General features: G+C 42.3%; 1 protein-coding gene across 2 annotated transcripts in view; it reads left to right on the top strand.

The window, feature by feature from the left end:
• Positions 1 to 27215, top strand: part of WDPCP (WD repeat containing planar cell polarity effector) — a gene marked incomplete at its 3' end in the record, with an annotated part of 645662 nt that overhangs the window by 264336 nt on the left and 354111 nt on the right. For both annotated transcript variants that reach the window (XM_082249143.1, XM_082249144.1), the window contains exon 9: positions 22641 to 22832. In XM_082249143.1, coding sequence (XP_082105269.1) covers positions 22641 to 22832 — 192 coding nt within the window. The remainder of the gene's footprint in view (positions 1 to 22640; positions 22833 to 27215) is intronic.

Raw genomic sequence — 27215 nt, 5'->3', positions numbered from 1 at the left:
CGGAGTAAGTGGAACGTAATTCATCTTCCCATTTAATCATATGTGGAGTCTTGTGGAACGTGGTTTTCTGTAGGAAAATGTTGTAGAAAAGGGATATGCCTTTAAGTTTGGAAGAGGGATCAGTGAGATATGCCCACACTGGGGGAGGGAGGTACAACTCGGGGGGGGGGGGTGTTTAGTTAGGAAACTGGAAATGCTATTGTAGATGTACATAGCCTGTGAGGGGAGTGAGAATTCTCTTTGAATGTCAGCAAAGGATTTGACAGAGGATTTGTGGTAAAGTTGCGACACCATTGTGATACCTGCCGAAGTGAGCTTGTTGACTTGGACACAAGGGAGGAGGACATCTAGTACCGTCAAAGGCAATGGGATCAACTGTGTCTGTGTGAGTCGTGGGATATGTGTGAGGAAGAGCCTCCATGAGTGTAGGGAGGCCTGCGTTGTGGCCGGGAGAGAGTGAAGGGTTAGCGGTTTCCACATATCTGCCTATAGGAGGGCACTGAGGTCAGTCGTGTTAGATAGCGTGGATTCTATGGGTAGTCAGGGAAGGGCGTGTTGGGGGGGAAAACCAGTGGAGAAGGGGGGCCAGTTTAGAAGCGTGGTAGTAATCTGCAATATCAGGGAGACCCAAACCACCCACCGATTTATGACGTACCATGTGTGCGTGCGCGCATCTTGCTCTCTTTTTCTGCCATATAAATGAGCGTAGCATTTTAGTAAAGGGGGTGAGAAGTCTGTTAGGGATAAGTAGCGGAAGGGAACGAAACAGGTATAAGAGTTTATGTAAGCATATCATTTTGAAGGCTGCGATACAACCTTTCCAAGATAATTCAGTTGATCTAAGTCTCGTAATGTCTGTCGATATAGAAGTCAGAAGAGGTTTGAGGTTAGCGGTCAGCAATTTCAAGGTAGGGAACGTCAGACGGATGCCCAAATATTGAACGTCGTCAGACGTCCAGGAATACGGCAATTGGTCCTTAAGGTGTGAGAGTGTGGATGCGTGCATGCCCATGTTAAGTATCACTGATTTGCCAAAGTTGACTTTGTAATATGAGATGTCACTAAAATTTTGGAGGATCTGGTGGGCCGCCGGGAGGGACACGATGGGATTCGTGAGGCTGAGGATCACATCATCAGCGAAAAGCGTGATGATGTGGCTGGAGCTGTGGAATTTGAAGCCCGATATCAAAGGATTACATCGGAGTGACTCTGCCAGCGGTTCAATCATTAAATTAAATATGAGAGGGGACAACGGGCAGCCCTGACGTGTAATAGGAAAGGCTTTAGATAGAGTACCCGCTGACATCACTTTGGCTGTCGGGTTCGTGTACAGAGTCAGAATGGCTGACAGTATGGGGCCAGAGAACCCAAATTTTACCAAGACAGCTTTCATATATCCCCAATGGACCCTATCAAACGCCTTCTCTGCGTCTATAGATAGAAGCAGAGAAGGCGTTTTTGTGCGTTCGGCGTGGTGGAGAAGGTTGATTACTCTTCTAGTGGCGTCAGGGGCTTGTCTGCCCTTAACAAATCCTATCTGGTCCCCCCCAACAAGGGACGGTAATATCACTGCTATTCTATTAGCCAGGAGTTTGGCGTATAGTTTCAAGTCGTTGTTCAGTAGGGATATAGGTCTAAAATTGGTGGGGATAGTGGGAGGTTTCCCTGGGTTTGGGGAGTGTTGTGAAGTTGACTTGTAGCATTTGTCCCGGGAGGGAGCCAGAGTCCACTGCTTTGGAGAATAGCCGCAGAAGGTATGGGGACAATTGGTCTTGTAGGGATTTATAGTATTCATTATTCATACCGTCAGGACCCGGGGATTTGTTGATAGGTGAGTTTTTGATTGTGTCAGAAAGTTCCTGATGGGTAAAAGGTCTGTTTAATTGTTCAAGGGCATCTTCGGTCAGGGATGGCAGTTTTAGAGTTTGGAGAAATTTTGAATGGCCGCCTCCGTAGGCTGTGGGGTGCCCGTATCAGAAGCAAGATATATAGGGAGCCATAGTAATCCGCGAACGCATCTGAGATTTGTTGAGGATGTGACAATTTGATTCCAGTATGCGGATGTATGACATGGTCAATCCTAGTTTTAATTCTTCTGGCTTTGAGCCTGGAAGCCAAAAATTTGCCGGCTCTGTTATGGGAGGAGTAATATTGCATGCGTAAGCGTGATAACATGACGTCATGTTTTTCCGTCATTAACTGACGCAGGTCGGATCGTAAAGAGCATAGCTGAGAGGCGTGGGCTTGGGTAGGAGAAGTTTTGTTCAATTCGTCTAGAGAGTGGATTTGTTCTAGAAGCGTATTTAGTTTGCCTCGAAACTTCTTTTTGAGCCTAGAGCCTAGTTGAATAAGGACACCTCTGGCAAAGGCTTTATGCGCGGTCCATAATAAAGAGGGGTCAATATCAGGGAATGTCATTATTTTGAAAGTATTCTGTAACTTGAGAACGAAGGAATTTAAGAGAGTCTGGGTCTGATATGGAGTTGTTGCAGCGCTATATATAAGCCGAGGGGGAGGTAGGACTAGTGGAAATGGTTAAATGGACAGCAGCATGGTCTGACCAGGTGATGGTGGAGATTGAGGTGTGGGTGACTTGTGGGAGCAGGGGGGAATCAACTAGGAACATATCTATCCTTGTGTAGGTGTTATGGCTGGCCGAGTAAAAGGAATTATCCCTCTCTTCCGCATGCTGGTAGCGCCACACGTCATGGAGTCCCTCTGAGTGAAGAAGGGAGGCGAGAGTAGGTGCGGAGGATTGACCTCTGGATGAGGAGTCCATGACGTGGTTCACCACCAGATTAAAGTCACCACAAATGATTAATTTGCCCACTTTAATTTAGCAACCTTTGCACAAAGTTTACGCAAAAATTTCAGTTGACGCACATTGGTTGCATAGACATTCACAATGGTATAAATGCAGTTATCAATGGTACAGTTCAAAATGATATAGCGTCCATCTGTGTCCAACACCACCCTGGAATAGGTGAAGGACACAGATCCGCTGATGGCTAGCATTACACCCCTTTTCTTGTCTAGAGCAGAAGATGGAAAAATATGTGGATAATCCCTATGAGAGCAGCGGGGAGCATGATCAAGTTTGAAGTGTGTCTCCTGCACAGCCAAGACGTCCGCTTTATGAGCCGTAGCTTCTTTCCACATAGAAAAACGTTTGACCGGGTGGTTCAAGCCCTTAACGTTCATAGATAGCAGCTGCAAAGTCGTGTTTGTGCAGGAGCAGGATTGATCTCAAGAGTAGATATACAGTGGTTTAGGAATTCGGTTAGGAAGCGTGTGTGAGGCAAATTGACCCGATCGGGATGCATTGGTACCTGGCAAATATACAGTAGATTGGTGCGGGCCAGGAGGCGCTGGAGGTGGAAAACCTCAAAGTAGCTAGAGCGGTAAGACATGCCGTTGAAGCACAGTTCAGAGTTCATGACACGGGTACAGATGGTAAGACGTTCATGGACGTTCGGAGTAGGAGAATTCGGATACAGAGAAGAAGTCCGGTCCTGTAAGACATGGCAAAAGACATACAGGACAGACAAACATAAACACAAAAAAGATAAAAAAGGCGAGGTCCCAAGGGAACTAGAGTGCAGCTGGAGCTGCATGGCTGGTTGCGCGGGGTAAGGAGCGCGCTGGAGAATGCTCCCCTAAGGCAGAGGACCCAGGCTCGTCCAGCCTGAGGTGTAACAACGATCATCATTTGTTGCGATTTGTAGATCTTGACGGTCTAGAGACCACTTGCCAGTCTAGCTCCAAGCACGGAAGCTGTAGATCAGATTGGGGATGCTGAGGTTCAACATTGTCTGGGAGGATGCCCCACTGGCGGAGATATTGGACACCCTGTTCCATGGACGTAATCTGGGCAGTAGAGCCTTGGTGCGTTACGCACAATTTGGCCGGGTATTTCCATTTTATATAAAATCTTGTTGTTACGGAGGGCCTTTGTGATGGAGTTTAGGATCCGACGTAGTTGCAGGGTATATTGGGAATAATCGGGAAGGATCTGTAGTGTTGCAGCTTGGTCAGGGAGACGGTCTTTCCGACGGAATGTTTCCAGAATATTTTCCTTGGCCTGGAAGAAATGTATTCTGAGAAGCACATCTCTAGGCGTTTCTTGGGGGAGGAGGGATGGTTTTGGGATACGGTGAATTCGGTCAATGGTGAGGTCTGCATTAGTGAGTTCAGGTACAGCCTGCTGAAACAAGTCCCGAGCAAAGGTAGCAAGTTGGTGGGGCTGGACGGTTTCTGGAATACCGCAAATTTTGAGGTTATTTCGCCTCGACCTATCCTCTAGGTCTGCCAAATTTGCTTGCATACGGTGAATATCCTCTTGCTGGGATGTATGGGAGTCAACCAGAGAGTTATAAGACACAGCAGATTCCCCCATACGGTTTTCAACTACATCCACCCTGTCCCCCATAGCATGGAGTTCTTTCTGGCAGTAGGATATAGAGGCCAGGATGTTGGATTGCATGGACGTGTGCAGCATTGATAACATGTCCTTAAGTGTCGTGTCTGAGACAGGCTGTCCCGTAGTGGCAATATTGGCAAATGGGTTAGGGGCCGGTGTATATGCCCAAGCGTTCTGTGTAGCATTGTTGCTCTCCTCCATGGAAGATAGCCGTTGTAGTTGGTGTCCTTCCTCCCTCCTAGGCTTGGATTTGGCCGGGCTTTGCGTGGAGGGAGTAGTTGGAGAAGAGCCTGCTGTGCGCGTGGATCGCATCTGCGAGCCGTCTCCTGACTGCGCGGGCAGTCCCTTTGCTATTGCGTCATCAATCGGCGCGGCTGCCGCTAGAGAGTCGAGCGGCTGGAAGTCCAGGATGTCGCCGCCGCCATTTTGGTGGAAGTGCAGAGGCTGGTGGTCGGAAGAACTCCGACAGTTTACAGACAGGCGGAGCGGTAAGCTTCTTTTTCGTCATCCTGGGGGTGCGCAGGGAGGGTTCCCCTAAAAGAAGAGCCCGGTCTCAGACGTGGATGAGTGCTGTGATGGGCCGTAGATAGGTGTAAAGGCGGACGGGTCCCGGAGCTCCTCTGTCATGCGGCCATCTTAGACGGCGGTCGCCACACCCCCCCTATTGTCCTTTTTTTTTTTTTTACACAAATAGAGCTTTCTTTTGGTGGTATTTAATCAACACTGGATCTTTTATTTTTTGTGCTATAAATAAAAAAGACTGATAAATTTGTAAAAAAAATGCATTTTTCTTTGTTTCTGTTAAAATTTTTTGCAAACCAGTATTTTTCTTCATACATTTTGGTGAAAATTTAAACTGGTACATATCTTTGGTTAAAATAACCGAAATCAGTGTATATTATTTGTTTTTCTGTGAAAGTTATAGAGTCTACAAGATATGGTGCCAATCATTGAAAAATGATCACACTTGATCACACCTAATGTACTGACGGTCTGTCTCATTTCTTGAGACACTAACAAGCCAGAACAGTACAAATCCCCCCCCCCCCCCCCCAAATTACAGCTTTTTGGAAAGTAGAAATTCCAAGGTATTTAGTAAGAGGCATGGTGAGTTTTTTTAAGCTGTCATTTTTTTCCCACAATCCTTTGCAAGATTAAGATTTATTTTTTATTTTTATATACAGAGGCCCAACATGCAGGAAGCCCGTCAGGCGTTCTAGGGACATAAAATACAATTAATTCAAATCCAGCCCACTCGCACTGCTGCACTGGCTCCCTCCTCTCCTCACACAATGTACCGATTGGACAGAGGAGGGAGCTGAACAAGTCATGCACCGGTTTGTTTTCAACTGATGATGGAGCAATCACGTGGTAAAGGATCACTGTCATTGGCCCTTTACCCCGTTCGGTGATGCGTTGTGTCCGGTGCGTACCACAGGGGTCGCGCGGGAAGTGCGAGTTTCCAGAGGACGTCAATGTATTGCCTCCCAGAACTAGCTAACTGCGCTGTAGCCGTCATTCGGCTATGGCCGGGTCGGCAAGTGATTAAAGCTCTGTCATGCAAAAAAGAATTCATATCTTGACATGATCCAAAAATACCGCCATCTTCTCTTATGAGATTTGCAAATCATTGCGTTATATTTTTAAGTCTAATTTACACAGTGTCCCAACTTTTTTGGAATTGGGGTTGTACTAATGGCTCATAGCCCTGACCCCTGTGGGGTGACAACATGCAGGTAATGTAAAATGCATAAGAGCAGCAAAGAGGCTGTGTGTTGTAAACAGGTAAGAGGTTCCTATCAAACAATTGAGTGCACAACATGTTCTGTTTTATATATTGGGTGTACTATCGGGCACACTCGCATTGAGGAACATTATTGCGATGGAGCTAATCCCAATGCAAGACAGTTATTGAATGCTTGAAAGCATTTTGGAGATATACTGTACATGGAGGGCATATGGAACACTTTTCTTTCCATGGCATAGAGGGAGTGATAACACACTGAAGTGGAAGAGATCTACACCACTGCCTGTTAGAATGTGAAATGTTGTGGATCTGCCGGTTTAATACCCAGCAGACTTAATTAACGTTGGGATTTGGATCTTCATCCTAAATTACTTGATTTTGCTGTCTTTCTAACAGCTGTTAGTGTAACAGCTGTATTTTATTCTTTTAATAGTAGTTATATTTTGTTTTATGTATTGTTCTTTTGCTAACTTGTTTTTCTGCTCTTTTATGGGATAATTATGTCTAATTAACATCATCTGTGATTTCCTTTGTGGTATGCATTTAATGGAATCTGGCAGAATTCAGCAGGTAGCTATGACTAAGGGCTGAAACGTGTCAGCTTTTCATGCAGGGTTTCAGTAGTGTTTATTCCTGTATTCCAGAACTCCTGCAATCTGGAGCAGTTCCATAATATGCGATATAGTACGTGCCCACATAGTTGGTCAACCAGGGAGTGTATCTGATGTACAATCTGAGGTGTTCTATACCAGCATGTCAACAATTTGTATCCACTCTCTTGATTTTCGTTGGCTAGGGAAACTTTGTGCACAAAGAGGATAATACAAGCTTTTTGGGTGTGATAGAATGTAGTCTTGAGATCCTCTTCCCATTTGTGCAATAATGAGAGTTCTTGCTGGTGTCCCTCAGTTGTTAAAAATAATTAAAATAAGGATAATATGTGTTGGATTGGGACTTAGTCCTTGCACAATGGGGTTCTAGTACGGATCGCTTTAAGGGCATCTGGTAAAGATCTGAGGAACTGAGCTGAGAATGTCTCGCAAGTTCCAGATCACTAGAGTGGAATGACATATGAGGAAGATTTTATATACATTTAGAGGCAACTTTTCAATTAAAGAAAAAGAACTTCTTGATTCTGTCAACTGCAGTGTCGTGTGTCAAGCAGTCTTCCATCTTGCACTACTTGTGCAGAGTACTATTAGAGTATTCCATCTTTGGCTTGACCAATGTACCAAAGCTGGCCTTAACAACTGATCAGATCTTTTTATTTTCAAATGTGCTACAGAAGTGATTAAAGTTGAGTTTTGATGTGTTGCTGTTGGCAGGGCCCTGTCACTTTGTTCATTGTCTGTAATATAGTATATGACTTTTATGTTTGTTTTGTGATTTTCTCAAATTGAAAATGACTGTAAAATATGTTATTACTGCATGCATTATCAAATGAATGCTAATAAAATAGGGGCAACTTAGCTCTTTTTTTACACACTGCAATTATTAATACCGGTAATGGAAAATGAAGGCAGCTCTTCTTAATACTTTGATTCATGAGATCTACTCTCTAGTGTATTCAAGATGTTAAATAACTTTTGTTTTGTCATAAGAATTAAAGGCTATGCCACATCAAATTCTCCTTTTGTAAAGGGTGGCTGTAATGTGACTTCAAGCTCTGTGCACACTTCTGGGATCAAATTAACTTGGCAGGAACAATTCTGAAGTCATCCTGTACATAATATACAGACCATTTTTAGGATATGTGACAGTGCGAAGCCCTGCCACTGTGAAAATGTAGGATAAACTGACACAGGTCTTGAGTTAGGGCCTAATGTGATGTTCCAGACTATTGTTTCTGAGCAGAGAAAGCTGTGTTTTTGGCTTTCTCTGCATTCTGTAAAGCTGGATTAGGGTTTGGAGCTTGATGGTTCCAGAGTGTTTTGGGTAGGACAGAACCTTCAATCCTGTGTCTGGATTTTACTGAATTTCTGCATCCTGTGTGAGTACACAGGTGTGTGCAGGGTCATTATATACTTAAGTCTGAGGGTAGCTCAGGGCTCCCAGTTTGGAAACAACACCCATTTTAGAGACAGGAGGTTTCAGCCAGGGCTCAGAGCTGACCCAGCCAGGAGACAGGAGGTCTCAACCAGGGGTCAGAAGTGCCTTAGCCAGGAGACAGGAGGTCTCATCCCAGGAGTCTGGTGGGCACCTTTTGTCAGAAATCCATATTTTAACCCAAAATGTTTTGGTTTGATTTCACTTTAATGAAACTGTACACTGTCCTGCCTGCTGGTGCTTAGTAATAACAGTAGATGAGAAAAAATGCTTGAGCTGGTCCGAGGTTTCATAAGACTTGTATATACAATGGCCAAAATTACTATTTGATCCCCTGCAGATTTTGTACATTTGCCCACTTACAAAGAAGTGAAGGATCTATAATTGTTAGAATATGGATATTCTAAATGATAAAGATAGAATATCAACTAGAAATCCAGACAAAACACATGATATGTTATAAATTAAGTTGCAGTTCAGTGAGTAAAAAAAGTATTTGATCCCCTACCAGCCAACAATAATTCTGGCTCCCACAAACTGGCTACAGTATGTGCTCATGTGGTACACTGATTAGTCCTGTCAATTTAGGAAGGTGCTCCTAACGACAACCCATTATGTGTATAAAAGACACCTGTCCACAGAATCTCTTTCTTCCATTCAAACCACATTATTATAGCCAAAACAAAGAGCTGTCAAAAGATGTCAGGGACATGATTGTAGACCTGCGGAAGACTGGAAAGGGCTACATGACCCTCAACAGGAAACTTTGTAAAAAAGAGACAACTTTTGGAGCGATTATTCACAAATGGAAGAAATACAAAATAACCATCAATCGCCCTCCATCTGGAGCTCCATGCAAGATTTTGCCTCATGGGGTAAGGATGATCATGATAAAATAAAGGGATCAGCCCAGTACTACACAGGAGGAGATTGTGAATGATCTCAAGTCAGTTGGGACAACAGTCACCTAACAAACCTTTGGTAACACAATACGCTGCCATCAATTGAAAACAGGCAGCAACAGCAAGGTCCCCCTCTTCAAGAAGTTTGAAGTCTGAAGTTTGCCTATGCACATCTAAAGGATTCAGAGAAGTATTGGGAGTGCTGTGGTCAGATGAGACCAAAAATGAGCTCTTTGGCATTAACTCACCATGTTTGGAGGAAGAAAAATGCTGACTATGACTATGAAAACATCATCCCTGCAGTCAAGCACAGAGGTGAAAACATTTTGCTGAGGGTTGTTTCTCTGCTAAAGGTACAGCCAGACTTTGCCTCATTGAGGGGCCAATGGACAGAGCCATGTATTGAAAAAGTCTTGGATGAGAACCCCATCCCCAGAACACTGAGGATGGGTCATGGATGGGTCTTCCAGCATGACAATGACCCTAAATATACCACCAAGGCAACAAAGGAGTGGCTCAAGAAGAAGCACATTGATGTTATGGAGTGGTCTAGCCAGTCTCCATACCTTTATCCTAAAGAAAATTTATGGAGGGAGCTGAAACTTGGAGTTGCCAAGCTACAGCAAAGAAACCCTTTTAAACCAGACCATTGTTCCTGTTTTATGGATAGTCTACTGACGGGAATGGTACCAGCTGATTGGAGAAAAGCCAACATGATACCAATATTTAAAAAAAGGCTGAGATATATCCCTGGGAACTACAGGCTGGTTAGCCTAACATCAATAGTCTGCAAGCTATTGGAGGGGATGATAATGGATTATATACAAGACTTTAGTAATGAAAACAGTATCATTGGTAGTAATTAGGATGGATTCATGAAAAATCTCTTTTGCCAGACCAATCTATTAACTTTCCTTTGAAGAAGTGAGCTACCATCTAGATAAAGGAAGGCCTGAAGATGTAGTGTATCTGGATTTTGCAAAAGCATTTGACACAGTTCCCCACAAACGTTTACTGTATAAACTAAGGTATGTAAATATGGACCATAGGGTGAGTACCTGGATTGAAAACTGGCTTCAGGGGCAAGTCCAAAGGGTGGTGATAAATATGGAGTACTTGGAATGGTCTGGTGTGAAAAGTTGGGTGCCCCCCCAAGGATCTGTCCAGGGACCAATCAGTGGCGGATCCAGGGGGGGGGGGCATCGGGTCAATTGCCCCCCCCGAAAAAATATTACCCACGGCACACCTACTGTAACTGTCCAGTCCACAGGAGCGAGCAGGCCAGCAGCGCGGTGGAGCTAATAGCTTCTCTTGTAGTACCCCTGCTGGCCTATACAGCAGCCGCGGCCCGCCCGCAGTGAGTGCACTGGTTGCTATGCCAATCGCCGATTGGCGTCTAGCAACTAAGCAACCAGTGACGTCATCACCTCACCTGTCCTAATGAGTGAAGGAGAGCGATGCCCCAGCATCCACAGCGGAGCCTCCGAGTCCTTCCTCGCGCGCTTAGTGCTGGCTCCACCCACCTCCTCCCTTCAGGCGCCAGCAGCTTCACTACAAGTAGCCAGGCAGCCAGCACCGAAGGAGAAGAATCTGAGCAGTGAGCAGTCAGTGACAGTGTGTGACTGTGTGATCTGTGACACAGTGTGACAGAGACTAGTAGTACAAAAGTAAGTACAATTTATTTAATGGATGTATTAAAGAAAAAAAAAAAAAAGTGCCCTGCCCAGGCTGCCCTTTGCCATTAATGTTAAAGCAGAGTTCCACCCATATGAGATGAACTGACTGACTGACTGAATCCCCTTTAAAAATGTTTTTACCAATGCAAACTATTTTATTTTTTTTTGTAAGGAAATACAGTTTTTCTTCTTTATTCATCCGCACTTCCGGCCAGGTCATGCTGCCTATAGGTGATTACGTCACTCGGCGATTCGCAAGGGCTCCTGGGATAGCGGCTAAGTGTATCCCAGCAGCCCTTGCGAATCGCCTAGTGACGAAATCTCGTGTTATTTCCAGACCGGCACCAGCTGTTCTCAGGGATGTATTGCATTCAGTCCCCGCTCTGCCCCACCTCCTCTCAGTGAGCTCTACGGGATGTATTACATTCAGTCTGTGCTCTGCCCCGCCTCCTCTCAGTGAGCGCAGACTGAAAGAATTACATCCCGTAGAGCTCACTGAGAGGAGGCGGGGCAGAGCTCAGACTGAATGCAATACATCCCGTAGAGCTCACTGAGAGGAGGCGGGGCAGAGCGGGGACTGAATGCAATACATCCCTGAGAACAGCTGGTGCCGGTATGGAAATAACACGAGATTTCGTCACTAGGCGATTCGCAAGGGCTGCTTGGATACATGAAGCCGCTATCCCAGGAGGCCTTGCGAATCGCCGAGTGACGTAATCACCTATAGGCAACAGGACCTGGCCGGAAGTGCGGATGAATAAAGAAGGAAAACAGTATTTCCTTACAAAAAAAAAAAATAGTTTGCATTGGTAAAAGCATTTTTAAAGGGGATTCAGTCAGTCAGTCAGTTCATCTCATATGGGTGGAACTCTGCTTTAACATTAAAGAGGTTGTAAACCCATGAACATTTTTTTTTTTTTCTGTAACCTGAAAGAGAAACACATAATGAGCTAGTATGCATCGCATACCAGCTCATTATGAAATACTTGCCTAAGAACGAGCCCCCGACGTGCCGCCCGCTCACCTGTATGACGGGCGACATGTGCAGTCGCCCGTCTTCCGGGATCGCGGCATCCGGCCATCTGATTGGCCGGAGCCGCGGTGACGTCACTCCCACGCACGCGCGCGGGAGCCGACGTTCACGGCACGGGGCTCTGAAGAAACGGCACCAGTGACGTCCTGGGGTCTTTTGCTAACTGTGTCCAATCAAACTATAACACACTCCTTCCAGGACAATACTGTATTCTTTTTTGCCAAAAATTTGAAGAGTGAGGCGCGAGCTAAGGAGAGAATTAAGAACCCTGGTTTCACATTTTCAACAAAAAAGAATACAGTATTGTCCTGGAAGGAGTGTGTTAGAGCCGGTTCACACTGGGGCGACTTGGTCGCCTGACAAGTTGCCGTGGGTCGCCTGCCATAGATTAGCACAGGACCCGTTCTAAAAGGAGCGACACAAGTCGCTCCAACTTAGAAAAAGGGTCCTGTACTACTTTGGGGCAACCTGGAGTGACTTGCATTGACTTCAATGATATGAAGTCCGTGCATGTTGCTCCGAGGTCGCGGTGCGCGCTGTGCACCGCGACTTCACAGGTCGCCCCGGCAAGTCGGGTCGCCTGTATGTGAACTGGCTCTTAAAGTTTGATTGGACACAGTTACCAAAAGACCCCAGGAGTACGACAGCTTGAAGTTCATTACATAAACTCTTTATTGACTACTTTTGAGTAGTCCAACATTTGGGGTAAGGGTCAGTGTGTGTCCCCTCTATCAGTGGCGGCTTTTCACTAGCACCTGTCGTGTGGAACCACAGTTACTGGATCCCTATCTATCAACTTTTCATCTCCTAATGTTATGGACTTTATTTACTCACGTTTAAAGCGCTAAATGTATTTATTATTATTGATATTGTTTTTACCAGGAAACTGTGCTGGCTGCTCCTATTTGGTTTATTGATATCACCTATTTATTAGGAGCACAGGTGTTTTTGAGTTTTAGTTTGTTTTTTGTCAGTGTCCCATCATTAAGGAGATTTTCTCTCACTTCCTGTTCTGAAGACACAACAGGAAGTAAAAGAGTCTCTGATATAATTCAACCATGGTTTAGGAAGTAAGCAATAGACACTGAAAAATGAAGGCAGGGTCTTAAAGTGGAACATAATTTATTACTGCAATATTTTCTTATTTTCTCCCTCTCTCCTATATAAATGGTAAAAATATGTATTTTTTTTGTTTATCATCTGGCTAATTTTTGTGCTGCAAGTGTATGTAGTTTTGGATAGAGATAGAAGGTTTGGAACCCCTGACAAGTATTTTTTTTTTTTTTACTACTGTTGGGCACTGATGAGGCTGCATTTGATTGACACTGGTGAGAATGCGTTTGATGGGCACGGGTGAAGCTGCATTTGATGGGCACTGATGAGACTGCATTTGATTGGCACTGGTGAAGCTGCATTTGATGACCACTGGTGAGGCTGCATTGATGCATTGATCTCTTGTATCACGTCTACAGTCTCTGACCATCTCTTGTATAATGTCTACAGTTTCTGACCATCTCCTGTATCATGTCTGCAGTCTCTGACCATCTCCTGTATCATGTCTGCAGTCTCTGGCCATCTCCTGTATCCTGTCTGCAGTCTCTGACCATCTCCTGTATCATGTCTGCAGTCTCTGACCATCTCCTGTATCATGTCTGCAGTCTCTGACCATCTCCTGTATCATGTCTTCAAAGAGGCCCAGCCAGCCAGTTATGGTACATGTACATGTCAACAATGTGTGTGCAGTGCTGTTCTATAAATCAATTACTTATGTGGTGTGCACTTTTGTGCTTTAATTATAGAAACAGCAGAATGAGTCAGAAAAGAGTAAACTGCAGGACTATAGATTCCTTCTTCAGTACTGGTGCAAAAAAGTCTTTAGGAGAAAAGTCAGTACTAGAAAGCGCTTCAAGTATGGAAATTGACACTACGCTCCCATCCTGTTCTGGTACAATTGTAGAGCCAATATCTTGTCAAACAGATTTTAATGTGTAGCCACCGTCTGTTGATACCCCACCTCAAACTAGCAGTAGCCTAATGAATGATATTGGCACACATCTTGGAAAAACAATCAATGACTACACCAAATGCTTGCTATTGGAAAATCCATGGCAACCTCCTCCTGGATATGAACTACCATTCTCTGTTCAGAACATCACCTCCAAGAATGGAGAAACGCGGAAAATAAAACAATACTTGTCAAAGCAACATATTGACAGTTTTCCTTGGCTAGTGTATTCACCTGCCAAAAAGGGTTTGTTTTGCAAGTACTGTGCATTGTTTGCCCAACATCGGAAAGGTGGTCATAACAAAGGCATGACCCTTGGAAAATTGGTAATGGAGCCCCTTACTAATTTTAAAAAGCTTAAGGGCAAGGATGGAGATTTGGAAGTCCATGCAAGGCTTGTTTATCACCAGGAGAGTGTATATGAAGGAAATGCATTTTTAAAAACCTACCATTCACCGGACAATGAAATTGTCAACCAAATAAACCCACATCGTCTTCAGAAAGTGAAAGAGGACCGAGAGCGAATTCGTCCTTTTGTTGAGTCTATCATATTTTTGGGTAGACAAAATATACCTCTGCGTGGCCACCGTGATGATGGTGCTTTAATGGATGACTCCAATCCGGAGGTGAATTAAGGCAACTTTCGTGAATTGCTGAGGTACCGAGTTGCATCTGGAGACAAAATATTATTAGAGAAGCACCTCCTTACTGCATCTTCTCGTGCTACTTACATTTCCAAATACACACAAAATGATTTAATCAAGTGTTGTGGTGATGAAATCAGCAATGGCAAGAATTAAAGAGGCTTGCTATTTTAGTGTAATCTTTGATGAAACTACAGACATTTCCCATACAGAACAACTTACACTTAACTTTAGATATGTCTACAATGGATCTATTCGTGAAGATTTTATACAATTTGTAGATGCTTATGAATTTGCAATCCAGAAGGAATCAGGAATTCATAGTTCAGGTTCAGAACCAAGGCTTACAGGGAAGGTTTTAGGCCAGATGGTTATCCAACTAATTAAAGACCTCTCCCTAGACATCACTCATTGTGTTGGGATTGGAACAGACAGTTGCAGTGTTATGTCTTCAGAGGTGGCTGGTGCTGTATCAGAGATTCTTCATGTAGCACCCAACAGTTGCAGATGTCCTTGCTACAATCATTCTCTGAACAATTCAATTTCAAAGTCCTCACAAGTGTCAGCAGTTCGCAACGCAGTAGCAGCGGTCAAATCAACCATTTCATTCTTTAACCAATCAGGAAAGCGCCATTTCATTTTAAAGCAGGAGTTAGGCTCCCAACTTACCAGTCTTTGTGAAACTAGATGGGTAGAGCGCCATGATTCTCTGATAAGATTTCGAGATGGACTTGTAAAAGTGGTGAGTGTTTTATCAGCAATATCTCAATGGAAATGCTCAAGCACAAGCTCAACAGCATCTACTCTCATCCATTCTCTGTGCAGTGCAGAATTCATATATTCCCTGGTTTCACTCATCAGTGTTCTGAAAGTAACCCTTCCTCTGAGTCGCTTCCTTCAATCCCCAACAATTGATTTAACAAGTGCATCTGACTGTTTGACTGATACCATGGCGACCCTGCAGAATATGCGATGTAACGCTGATGCCACTTTTTCCATTTTGCATTTGGAGGCTACAGAATTGGCATCAGAGCTTGGAGTTGAACTAAAATTGCCACGTCTTGGCAGACAAGTGCACAGATTCAACTGTAATGTAGGATCAACAGAAGAATACTACAGGAAATCATTGTATATTCCCATGCTGGACAACATTATTAATGATTTAAAAGCTTGTTTTCCTGAAAATTCAATGCAGTGTTTCCAAATTCAAATATTGATGCCAGCAATACTTATTGGAAAAAAAATGGAAACTATGGTTCCTGTTACTGTGCAAGCTTTATCAAAGCGCTTCCACCCTCTTCTAGCTGATGGTAAGCAGAAGATAATGGAGACATTACTAGAAGGAGAGCTAAGTCTCTGGCTTACGAAGTGGAAACGCGAGTTAGCAAAAGAGAAGGACATTCCACAAACTGTTCTGGAAGTGTTGGACTTGTGTGAGCAGGACCTCTTCCCAACCATCAGAGGTTTACGTCTTATCCTTGCAACTCTCCCTGTAAGTGTGGCCTCAGCAGAGAGATCTTTCTCAACCCTCCGACGTGTGAAAACATGGCTTCGGTCACGAATGGTGGAGGACCGGTTAAATGGCTTATGTCTTCTTTACATTCATAGAGATATACCCGTAAATAGTGACCGAGTTATTGAACTGTTTGCCAAACAAGGAAAACGAAGACTTGAGCTAATTCTGTGATTTTTTTTTTCCGTAAAATGTGAAATTTTTTCTGTGAAATGTTATTTAACTTTAACAAAATGTTTCTGTTGTGTGTGTTTTGAGACAATGGAGAGTGATAATGTTTGGGTTCTGCTACATGTTTTTTTTTTTTCACCTAACTTTGTGAATATTTTGTCGGTGAATATTCTGTTGTAAGTATACAAACTGCTTATGACCCTTGTAATAATAAAGTTATATGTGGTTAAACGTATCCTGTCTGTTTGTTTGTAATGTAATATTCTAATCTGGAATTATAAATGTGTCACTGTTTTAAACAAGGTTAGGACCGTATAATACGTTAAAAACAGTTCTGTAAGCAACACCTTTTTTTCTGGCAGTGCCCCTCCCGAGACTAGACTCTGGATCCGCCCCTGGGACCAATCCTGTTTAATTTATTCATAAACTATCTGGAGGATGGGATAAACAGCTCAACCTCCATATTTGCGGATGATACTAAATTAAGTAGGGCAATAACTTCTACACAGGATGTGGAAACTTTACAAGAAGACCTGAATGGGGTGGGCATCTACATGGCAAAATAGGTTTAATGTTGGAAAATGTAAGCTAATGCATTTGGGTGCCAGAAATACGAACCCAAGTTACTCACTAGGGGGAGAGCCTTTGGGGGAATCTAAAATGGAAAAGGACCTGGGGGTCCTAGTAGATGACAAGCTCAGTAATGGCATGCAATGCCAAGCTGCTGCAAGCAAAGCCAACAGAATACTGGCACGTATAAAGAAGGGGATTCACTCCAGAGATAAAGCAATAATTCTCCCACTCTCCAAGACTCTGGTCCGGCCACATCTCGAGTATGCCCTCCAGTTCTGGGCGCCGGTCCTCAGGAAGGATGTGTTGGAACTGGAGAGAGTCCAGGGAAGGGCAACAAAGCTAATAAAGGGAATTGAGGAATCCAGCTATGAGGAAAGACTACAAGCATTGAACTTATCCTCTCTGGAGAGGAGACGCTTGAGAGTGGATATGATATCAATGTACAAATACCGTACTGGTGACCCTAGCATAGGGAACAAAGTTTTCAGCTAAAGGATTGAATATAAAAGGACACACGGTCATTCACTAAAATGAGAAGATAAGCGATTTAACCTTAAACTGCATAAAGGGTTCTTTACCGTCAGAGCAGTAAGGATGTGGAATTCTCTTCCACAAACAGTGGAATCAGCAGGGAGCATTGATAGATTCAAAAAAGAATTAGATGGGCACCTTAACGACCACAACATACAGGGGTATGCGATGTACTATTGACAGCAAACACATGCATACACTCATCATAGGTTGAACTGGATGGACTGGTGTCTTTTTTCAACCTCGCTAACTATGTAACCCTAAGGATTTAGAGAAGATCTGTAAAGAAGAGTGGACCAAAATCTCACCTGAGATGTGTGCAAATGTGGTAACCAACTACAAGAAACGTTTTACCTCTGTGCTTGCCAACAAGGGTTTCTACACTTGGGGATCACTTATTTTACTCACTGAACTGCAACTCAATTTAAAACATTTGTTTTATGTGTTTTTTTGGGGGGGGATTTTTGGTTGATATTCTGTCTACTTACTTATGATAACAATGAAAGACCCTTCATTTCTTTGCAAATGAACAAACTTACAAAATCTGCAGGAGATCAAATATTTTTTTCACCACTGTAACTTAATATCTTAATAATCTCTTTCAATCTGTTTGTCATTTTGACTTTTTTTTAATTAAAGGTAACTTCTGTTTTTTCATTTTTATAAAATGATTTCAGTTTGAACTGCTTGAGTTTGCGACATCTTTACTGTAAAACATTTACTTTAACCCCTTTGCTGACTGCTACATGTAAATTTACTGCAGGACGGCGGCTTCTTGAGCTTCTTTCTGAGTACTTTTTGAGTCGATGATCCTTAAAAGGTATAAGAATAAGGAATTCTGTCTTTTCTCTCACTTTTTTTTCCCTGCATGCTTGTTCAGTATTTGTGACTTGAAGCCAGGAACAAATATCTAACATTTTCAGAAAGAGATGAGCAATAGCAGACTCCATTATCTTTTCACATAGTTGCCAACATTTCAAATACATTTCCAGGGACACCTTTTCAGTGGCACCCAGGGCCGATAAATTATTTTTACATCTCCATCCCACCCAAAGAAAGGTCAGAAGGAATAAAGCGGGGCACTGTGATCACTCTGCTGATTTGTGGGTGTGGTAAAATTGTACTAACAGAGACAGGGGCTAAGAAGGGTATAGTTATAATAGACTCTAGAATAGATAGAATAATACCCCCTATACTCAGCACACATATGCCATAGTCCTTTTACCCATAAAATAAGCAATGGATGCGCTGCTCAAGATTCTGCCTGCTTCATTTTTGAGAAATTTCCCTAAGCCCCCGTACGCATTGGGCCGATTTGACATGTCAAATTGCATGCCAAATCGGAGCCTATTCCCGGCGTCTGCGCCGTTCAAATCGGTGCGACACTGACTTTGCGGCGCCGCACCGATTCCCAAAAGTGGTTCCTGCACTACTTTTGGCGACTTTGGGGCCGATTTCTCTAGACATCTGTGCATGAACCCACACAGATGTCTGTCAAATTGCCCCTGAACTCCCACTGAAATGCGGGTTTGCAATCGTGCAAGTTCAGCTAAACTCACATGATTTCAAACCCGCCCTCAGTGTGATCAGGGCTAAGGTGCTGGTTCACACTACAGCAGGGAGTTTTTCCACACTTGAAGAACACCAGTCGCCACTAGGCCAGTTAGAAAACAATTGCTCTGCTGTGTTTTGACGTGGTGCCATCCAGTAAGGTGCGAAAAAAAAAAAAGCATTTTATCAAACCTTACTTCACTGCACCTGCAGGCTGCATTGTAGTGGGAACTGCATTGCTCTCTATGTGCCCCGTTCTCACTACATTGCAGGTGTGTATCTGATGCCTGGTCCTCCTCTGCACACTGTAGTTCCTTCCACTGACTACTAGGTCAATGCATGACACAGAAGGGATATGGGGCCAACAGAAGAAACCAGCGGGGAACCAGGCATCTTTTGCTCCTGGATATGTTTCAGATATAGAAGATCCTTCAGCAAGTTTAACCTCTCAATAGAGTGAAGATTTGCATCACAGACACTGGAATAGGCAAATATTAAGTCTTTTATTTAAAGGCTAGGTTGTATTTATTATTTTAAACTAGCAACAGAGTTGCTTTAAAAGGGTATTTCCATGTTGTTAAAAATGTTTTAAAATTTCAAACGTAAAAAAAAATATATATGTTTTTGGTAATTTGTCAGACTAAAATGAAAGATTAGCTGGGCATTTAATAGAACAATGTACCTAAAGAGATGTTTTATATGTCCTTAAAAATGATTTTGGTAGGCGGATTAGTCATTGAGTTACTACTGACAAGTTGACCAACCTATTCTGACACTGCTACATTTGATCTGGGCATCTAGGCATCAATGACCTCTAGTTCTAAAAGGGATAAAGAGACTTTCAAAATATAAAGCTCACACAAGTCCATAGCATTTCAATGTGCAGATTGATAGTTGTTAGTGTTTAATGCGTATTTGAGTGGCATGCTCGTGTAATTAAATGAGTGTTATTTTTGCATTTACTGGCAAACCAGATCTTCCCCTGCACACCATCTAAGTCAGTGGTGCTCAACCATATTGTTATTAAAGGGATTTTCCAGGATAAAAGAAATTTGACCTTTGCCTCTGACCCCTATGTGTCCCACAGCTCACTCATAATCAATGTAAAGACCATTTTCTCAGTACTGTTCACAGTTGAATGCTTGGCTTAAGCTGGCCATAGATGGTGGGCATAGGTTGGATATTAGAAAACATTTCAGACAGCAACCAAACTTGATTTCCCTATACATGAACATAGCCAAGTTCTGCAGGTACCTTGTCCCTTAGTCCTATTTTCAATATCTTCATAGGTTATCGGATGAATAATCCAGACAATAGTTTTACACCTGAAAAATGTCTGCTCATCTTTTTCCTGTTCTGCCATTTTTAACAAGATTGATTATCGGTTCTATTTAGGGCATGGGTAGGAAAGGGCAGGGTAACAAGAATGGGACAAAACCGACTGCAAGAGCCATTCTTGATTGTAACAAAATGCCCCTTTTAATAGTATCATTACTATACAAACCACAGATTTTCTTCATAGTATCCTTTGTTGAAGATATTTGATGTACAAGCAGATATAATTTCATTAAAATTAGTACCACACCGTGATTGGCCAAAATGAGTTGTAGACACGAGCTCTGTTTTAGTCTATAAACTTTTAGAGCATTACTGTTTTAGTCAGACATTATACATTGTACATAGAGCTTGTGGGCTACTGTGTTTGGCATCATGTATCTGTGCATATTAGGGGGAATGTATCAAAACTTGAGCAGGCAGAATCTGGAGCACAAAACAATGAAAATAGTACCGCTCGAATGCCCCTCCAAACCTTTATCAGTCTGATCAGCATGTGAAAAGATTGGTGCAAGACAGACAGAATCGGCTTGTCAGGCTCAAGTAGACTTTAACAACATGGTGGCCTTCTGCACACAGACACCGACTTCCTGAGGAGATCCTCTTGAGGAGCTCTCTACATGTGGGCAAATGGCCACCATTTTGAATCTAGAGCAGTAATGCATGGCAACCAATCCGCTTTCATATTTCATTTTTAAAGCCTAACTGAACAAGCTGAAGATAGAAGCTGATTGATTGCCATGTACAACTGCTGCAGATTCTGTCTGCTTCAGTTTGGTAAATGTCTCCTATTGTGTTTTTCAGTGTACAGTCTATGAACAGAAGAGACACTTATTGTTTGTTGCCTAATGTCTTTTTTGATGTAAACTCAAGAAAACTAAAGCAATAAAAATAATTTAATAAAATATCAAAAGCAAGTGTTAACTCATTGTCCATGCGGTAATATCACCATTCCTTGGTGAAACATCTCATAAACGTGGTCAAGGCATTGTCCCACAGTTGGACAATGGATCAATAGGGTGAATGGTATTTGGCATATGGAGGATCTTATAGCCTCCTTACATAAACAGGAAGCCCACTTTATAAAAACATGCTTTCTACTACCTATCCATCGGTGCCTCCCCTTTACCCTTCCATGCAACCCCCCCCCTTTTTTTTATACTAATACCTCTCTATTCTCTTCCCCCGCTCCTCTTTCTCAGTGTGTCCTACTCCCACATGCACCTCTTTCCTTATCCCTAAGTAACACATAAACTTCTACTGCCGGACATTTAGTTCAGTTCCTCTGCAGGCAATCTACGGATTTGATTGCTCCAGATACTTATCGAACCTACCCAAAAATCTTATAACCAAGGCCTTGCTCTCTGTAAGTCAATTACATTTGAGACCTCTGATCAAGGCTTCTCTAATGCAAAAAGTATTTTTACATGTCTTTTGTCTTCATAGTTATCCATTATTGTTCATGGCCTTAAATGTTCTGGGTACAAGTCTGATTTGTTACTTGCTGACTTATGGAGTCACAATATATAAAGAAACAAGTGTAAGCTATATAGCGGCATGAAAATCATCTAAGCCAAAGGAACACATTGTTGCACAGCTAAAAGAAGATACCATAGAAGTTAAAGCTAAAAAAATGGTTTATGTAGTTAAATCGGTACTAAAAAAAAAAAAAAAAAAAGTTTCTCCCTGCAAGGGAAAAGTGGTTGTAAACTATAACAAGGCTTACCTATAGGTACTGTAAATAGCTCCTAAACTTGCACCGTTTAGGAGATATTTACATTGCATGCAGCCGATGACATCATTGGTGCATGCGCTCTGAAGGAATGGCCACTTGTGTTGTTTCTTCAGAGCCCTGTGCCATTAACCGCATGCACCGTAACGTGGCTTTGGCCAGTCACACAGCCGAAATCCGCGGACTCCAAAGGAAGACGGGCGAAGATGGATGCGGCCTCCAGCGGGGACGACGCGGGCTTCATATGCAGGTAAGTGTCACATAATGTGCTAGTATGCTCATGCATAATATCACATTATGAATTTACTTTGCAGGTAAACAAAAGGAAAAATTATTTTGTTGACTTTACTTCCACTTTAAGGCATATAGTGCTAATATGCATTGCGTACTAGCACAATATAAAAGACTTACCTTGAAACTAAGCCCTCCAGCAGCGTGCGGTCACCACTTCCATTTTCCCAGAGTCTTTCTTCTGGGTTTGCGGGCTGCGGTCACTTGAATGGCCGAGCTGCGATGACATCTCTTCCACTCATGTGCATGGGAGTCATGCCCATGGCACAAAACTCTGAAGGAATGCCATGGGTATGTCGTTCCTTCGGAGTGCATGCACCGGGGACATCACTGCCTGCCAACAAAGTGAATATATCACTTTATTATAAACTTACCTTTTGGTAAAAATCGAATTTAGCAGTTTACTACCGCTTTAAAGCTGACATATAAATTAAGTTATTTGTTAATTTTGTTCTTATTTTTTTAAATAGATTTCGTATATTGACATACCAGGACCGAAGGTTCGTCACCTGAGCCGTCATCTTGCACTCAACTGTGTACACGATCTAGCAATTTGCTGGTGGCCAGTACCAGAGGATAATATCTGGCCCTGGAGTCCAATTTCCAGTGAGAAAGACAGAGCCAACATAGTACTTTTAGGATGTGCCAGTAATCGACTGGAGGTGAGACAAAGATGTAGTGACATCCAATCAACACCATATTCACAGTATCAAAATTAACAGTCAAAGTGTTCCTGTCATGAGAAAAACACTGGGACTGCCAAAGCTGGCCTTGTTCCTAACATGCCAGTGTTCTGCCTAAATCTGGATTCAGTGTTCCTTAGTCAGTGACCCAGGACAAACATGTAGCAAAAAAAAAAAAAGTCAGAGAAAAGTTGGAGTTCCTTATTTGCCTACTCGTTCTAGATGAGTGAATAAATATACCAAAGTATTTGCACGATAGCAAGGAAATTGGCATTTTCAGAAGCAGAGAGCAGAAGTTGCAGCCAGCATTTTTCTCTAATGACAGGGTAAAAAAAAAAGTATTCTTTCTGAGTCGTTTTTCTGAAGCTGATAATGCAATGTTGGTTTTTCCTTTGGGAAGGTGGGCTCTAGAGATTTACCTCATTAATGTATAGTTACAGTATCTCACAAAAGTGAGTACACCCCTCACATTTTGTAAATATTTTATTCTAACTTTTCATGTGACAACACTGAAGAAATGACACTTTGCTACAATGTAAAGTAGTGAGTGTACAGCTTGTATAACAGTGTAAATTTGCTGTCCCCTCAAAACAACTCAACACACAGCCATTAATGTCTAAACCACAGGCAACAAAAGTGAGTACACCTCTAAGTTAAAATGTGCAAATTGGGCTCAAAGTGTCAATATTTTGTGTGGCCACCCTTATTTTCCAGCACTGCCTTAACTCTCTTGGGCATGGAGTTCACCAGAGCTTCACAGGTTGCCACTGGAGCCCTCTTTCACTCCTTCATGACGACATCATAGAGCTTGTGGATGTTAGAGATCTTGAGCTCCTCCTCCTTCCGTTTGAGAATGCCCCACAGATGTTCAATAGGGTTTAGGTCTGAAAAAATGCTTGGCCAGTCCATCACCTTTGCCCTCCGCTTCTTTAGCAAGGAAGTGGTCATCTTGGAGGTGTGTTTGGGGTCGTTATCATGTTGGAATACTGTCCTGCGACCCAGTCTCCAAATGGAGGGGATCATGCTCTGCTTCAGTATTTCACAGTACATGTTGGCATTCATGTTTCCCTTAACGAACTGTAGCTCACCAGTGCTGGCAGCACTCATGCAGCCCCAGACCATGACACTCCCACCACCATGCTTGACTGTAGGTAAGACACATTTGTCTTTGTACCCCTCATCTGGTTGCCGCCACACACGCTTGACGCCATCTAAACTAAATAGGTTTATCTTGGTCTCGACAGACCACAGGACATGGTTCCAGTAATCCATGTCCTTAGTCTGCTTGTCTTCAGCAAACTTTTTGTGGGCTTTCTTGTGCATCATCTTTAGAAGAGGCTTCCTTCTGGGACGACAGGCATGCAGACCAATTTGCTGCAGTGTGCAGTGTATGGTCTGAGCACTGACAGGCTGACCCCCACCCCTTCAACCTCTGCAGCAATGCTAGTAGCACTCATAAGTCTATTTCCCAAAGTCAACTCTGGATATGATGCTGAGCACGTGCACTCAGCTTCTTTGGTTGACCATGGCGAGGCCTGTTCTGAGTGGTACCTGTCTTGTTAAACTGTTGTATGGTCGTGGCCACCATACTGCAGCTCAGTTTTAGGGTCTTGGCAATCTTCTTATAACCTAGGCCATCTTTATGTAGAGCAGCAATTCTTTTTTTCCAGATCCTCAGAGAGTTCTTTGCCATGAGGTGCCATGTTGAACTTCCAGTGACCAGTATGAGAGAGTGAGAGTGATAACACCAAATTTAACACACCTGCTCCCCATTCACACCTGAGACCTTGTAACACTTAATGAGTCACAATTGAAAATGGCTAATTGGGCCCAATTTGGACATTTTCACTTAGGGGTGTACTCACTTTTGTTGCCAGCAGTTTAGACATTAATGACTGTGTGTGAAGTTATTTTGAGGGGACAGCAAATGTACACTGTTATACGAGCTGTACACTCACTACTTTACATTGTAGCAAAGTGTCATTTCTTTAGTGTTGTCACAGGAAAAGATATAATAAAATATTTACAAAAACGTGAGGGGTGTACTCACTTTTGTGAGATACTGTATATCTCATCCCATAGTTAATATAAAAGAAAAAAATAGGAAGTGAGAGGAAGAGGTAACACCACTCTCCCCTTTGCCCTATGGAACAGCCAGTCTTGTGACTCTTGGCCCTTCTATAGCACCCAAAAGCCGCATATGTTCAGACATGCTTTAGGAATTTTGCTATTGCAATGGCGGCAGAAAGTTCTTTAACAGTAAGTGTGCAAAGCAGAGAACTGCCCGACACGTCCTTTATAGGGAACAATTATTATGGTTGCATTGGATTAGTCTCCCACAAAACACTGCTGCTACCACACATACTTATTAGGTGCTTCTAGTATGGTCTCCTGGAAAATGTGGTTTATATACATGCACAGTTGATGCTTTAGGCTGGTCTCCCACAAAATGGTGCAGCTATCGCCCATCCTTGGTAGGTACTTCTAGCCTGTTTTCTAAAAAATGTTGCCTAACGCACATTAGCATGCACAAATGGCTCACGTCACGGTGCTGATCCCAGCAGCAACTCTGGAAATGCTATATACAGGCAATCAGTGGGACAGCAATAGTTGCCTGTTTGTCATGCTGATCCACTAGATTCAATTTCTGAGGCACTGACATTAAAAAGTATGGAAATTGGGAGTTCTGACTCTGTTGATTTACATGCTTGTCTAGCTCAGTGACTCAGAAAGTATGAAAGCCAGAGACAGCCAAGCAACTTGCATTCTTAAAAGATAGTTTGTAATGGCAGATAACCATGTTTATCTCATTGCAGATTTCCTTTAGTGCCCATACACTTTTCTGTGTGCTGACTATTTTCTGTGTGCTGACTGTGTGCCAATATTTTGCACAGCACAGAAGCAAGAATTGTTTTTACTGAGTATGTGCATTGGCGTGCCATTAAAAATAGGTGCCATGCACCCCAACATACATATACAGCAAGTTACTCTATGTGTTGCCCATTAGGTGCAGTAATGTACACTAGGTGAAACGTTGGTTATTCAACCAAAAGCAAAGCACTGTTATGTATATGTTTATTTATTTATTTATTTATTGGTAATTTTGTATTTTACACAGCCCAAAGTTATTGTATTTTTTTTATCCTTCCCCACTCTGGCAGCATAACTGTTCATGAACCATATTACTGCGTATTAGATTTTTAAGTTGCATGATAATTAAATTTAGTTTGGATAATCAAGTTGCTTTCCTATTTCTTCTTAAATACATTTAATATTTTATTAGGTTATTCATTATATTTCCAGAATTAATATTAGGGTTTTTTTTTCTCAGATTAGTAACCTGTTATGCAGTATGCTGAAAGGTGCAATTAAGTCTATGAAAAAAGTATGATTTAAGATGTGCTTGGGTTTAATGAACATTGGCTTGCAGCTATTAAATTTACAGATTTCAAAGCTTTTTCTATGATTTATCTACCTCTTTACAATTTTTGCTGCCACAATATGGCTCAATGTCTTAATTTATCAAAAGTGATTAAAATACATGGGAACGCTGTATAGTTAGATTGCACAGTATAGCTGTTTGGAATCCAAGCTTTATGCTGTGCCAGAATCTCCGTAAGGTAGTCATTAAAATAAAATGAATAAATCGTATTTCCTTGAATTCTTTGTGATTAACACTGTTGATGAGTTTTTCTCTCATTCTTTCCCTGTTTGCCACCATTCTCTTATTATTTTTTTTTTATATTTGTTTATTAACTGCATTTTAAATAAATATTTCCTTTATATGATGGAAAATAGTAAATCTTTAGAGATGTTATAAAATATATGCTAAATCTGCATTCAGGTGAAACCAAATAAATAACAGCTGCCGGCACCAAGCTTGCGATACTTAATTTTGTGAAAGTATATAAACAACAAAGTGCAGCTCTAAAAATATTAATAATAAGCCTGAACAAAATAACAAAAGTGCAATTAAACCATACACAAAATTATAATACAAATAAATACTATCAATGTATATGCAAATGATGTTGAACCACATAAATAAGTAAAAAAAAAATCCACCACACGCACAATATAATAAGTCTTTAGACGTGGAAAGAAATCAATTTAATTTTCTGAGGTGACAAGCCACACTGCTTACCTGAAAGAAATAGCCATCTATTAATGAGTGGTCAAAAAGAGCATACTCACAAAAAGCTGGTCCGCTTGAATATTAAAAAAAAGATTACACTATGTCTCGGCAGTAATCCAAATGGTAGAAGGGTAGTGTAAACAACAAAATATTACACAAAGGGAATGATTTATTAAAACTGGAGCACTCAGAATCTAGTGAAGCTGTGCACTCTAGCCAACCAGCTT

This window comes from Pelophylax lessonae (assembly GCF_965119305.1).
Source record: "Pelophylax lessonae genome assembly, chromosome: 3".
Taxonomy (NCBI): Eukaryota; Metazoa; Chordata; class Amphibia; order Anura; family Ranidae; genus Pelophylax; species Pelophylax lessonae.
Note: the sequence above shows the minus strand (reverse complement) of the source record. Positions and strands in the feature narration are given on the sequence as shown.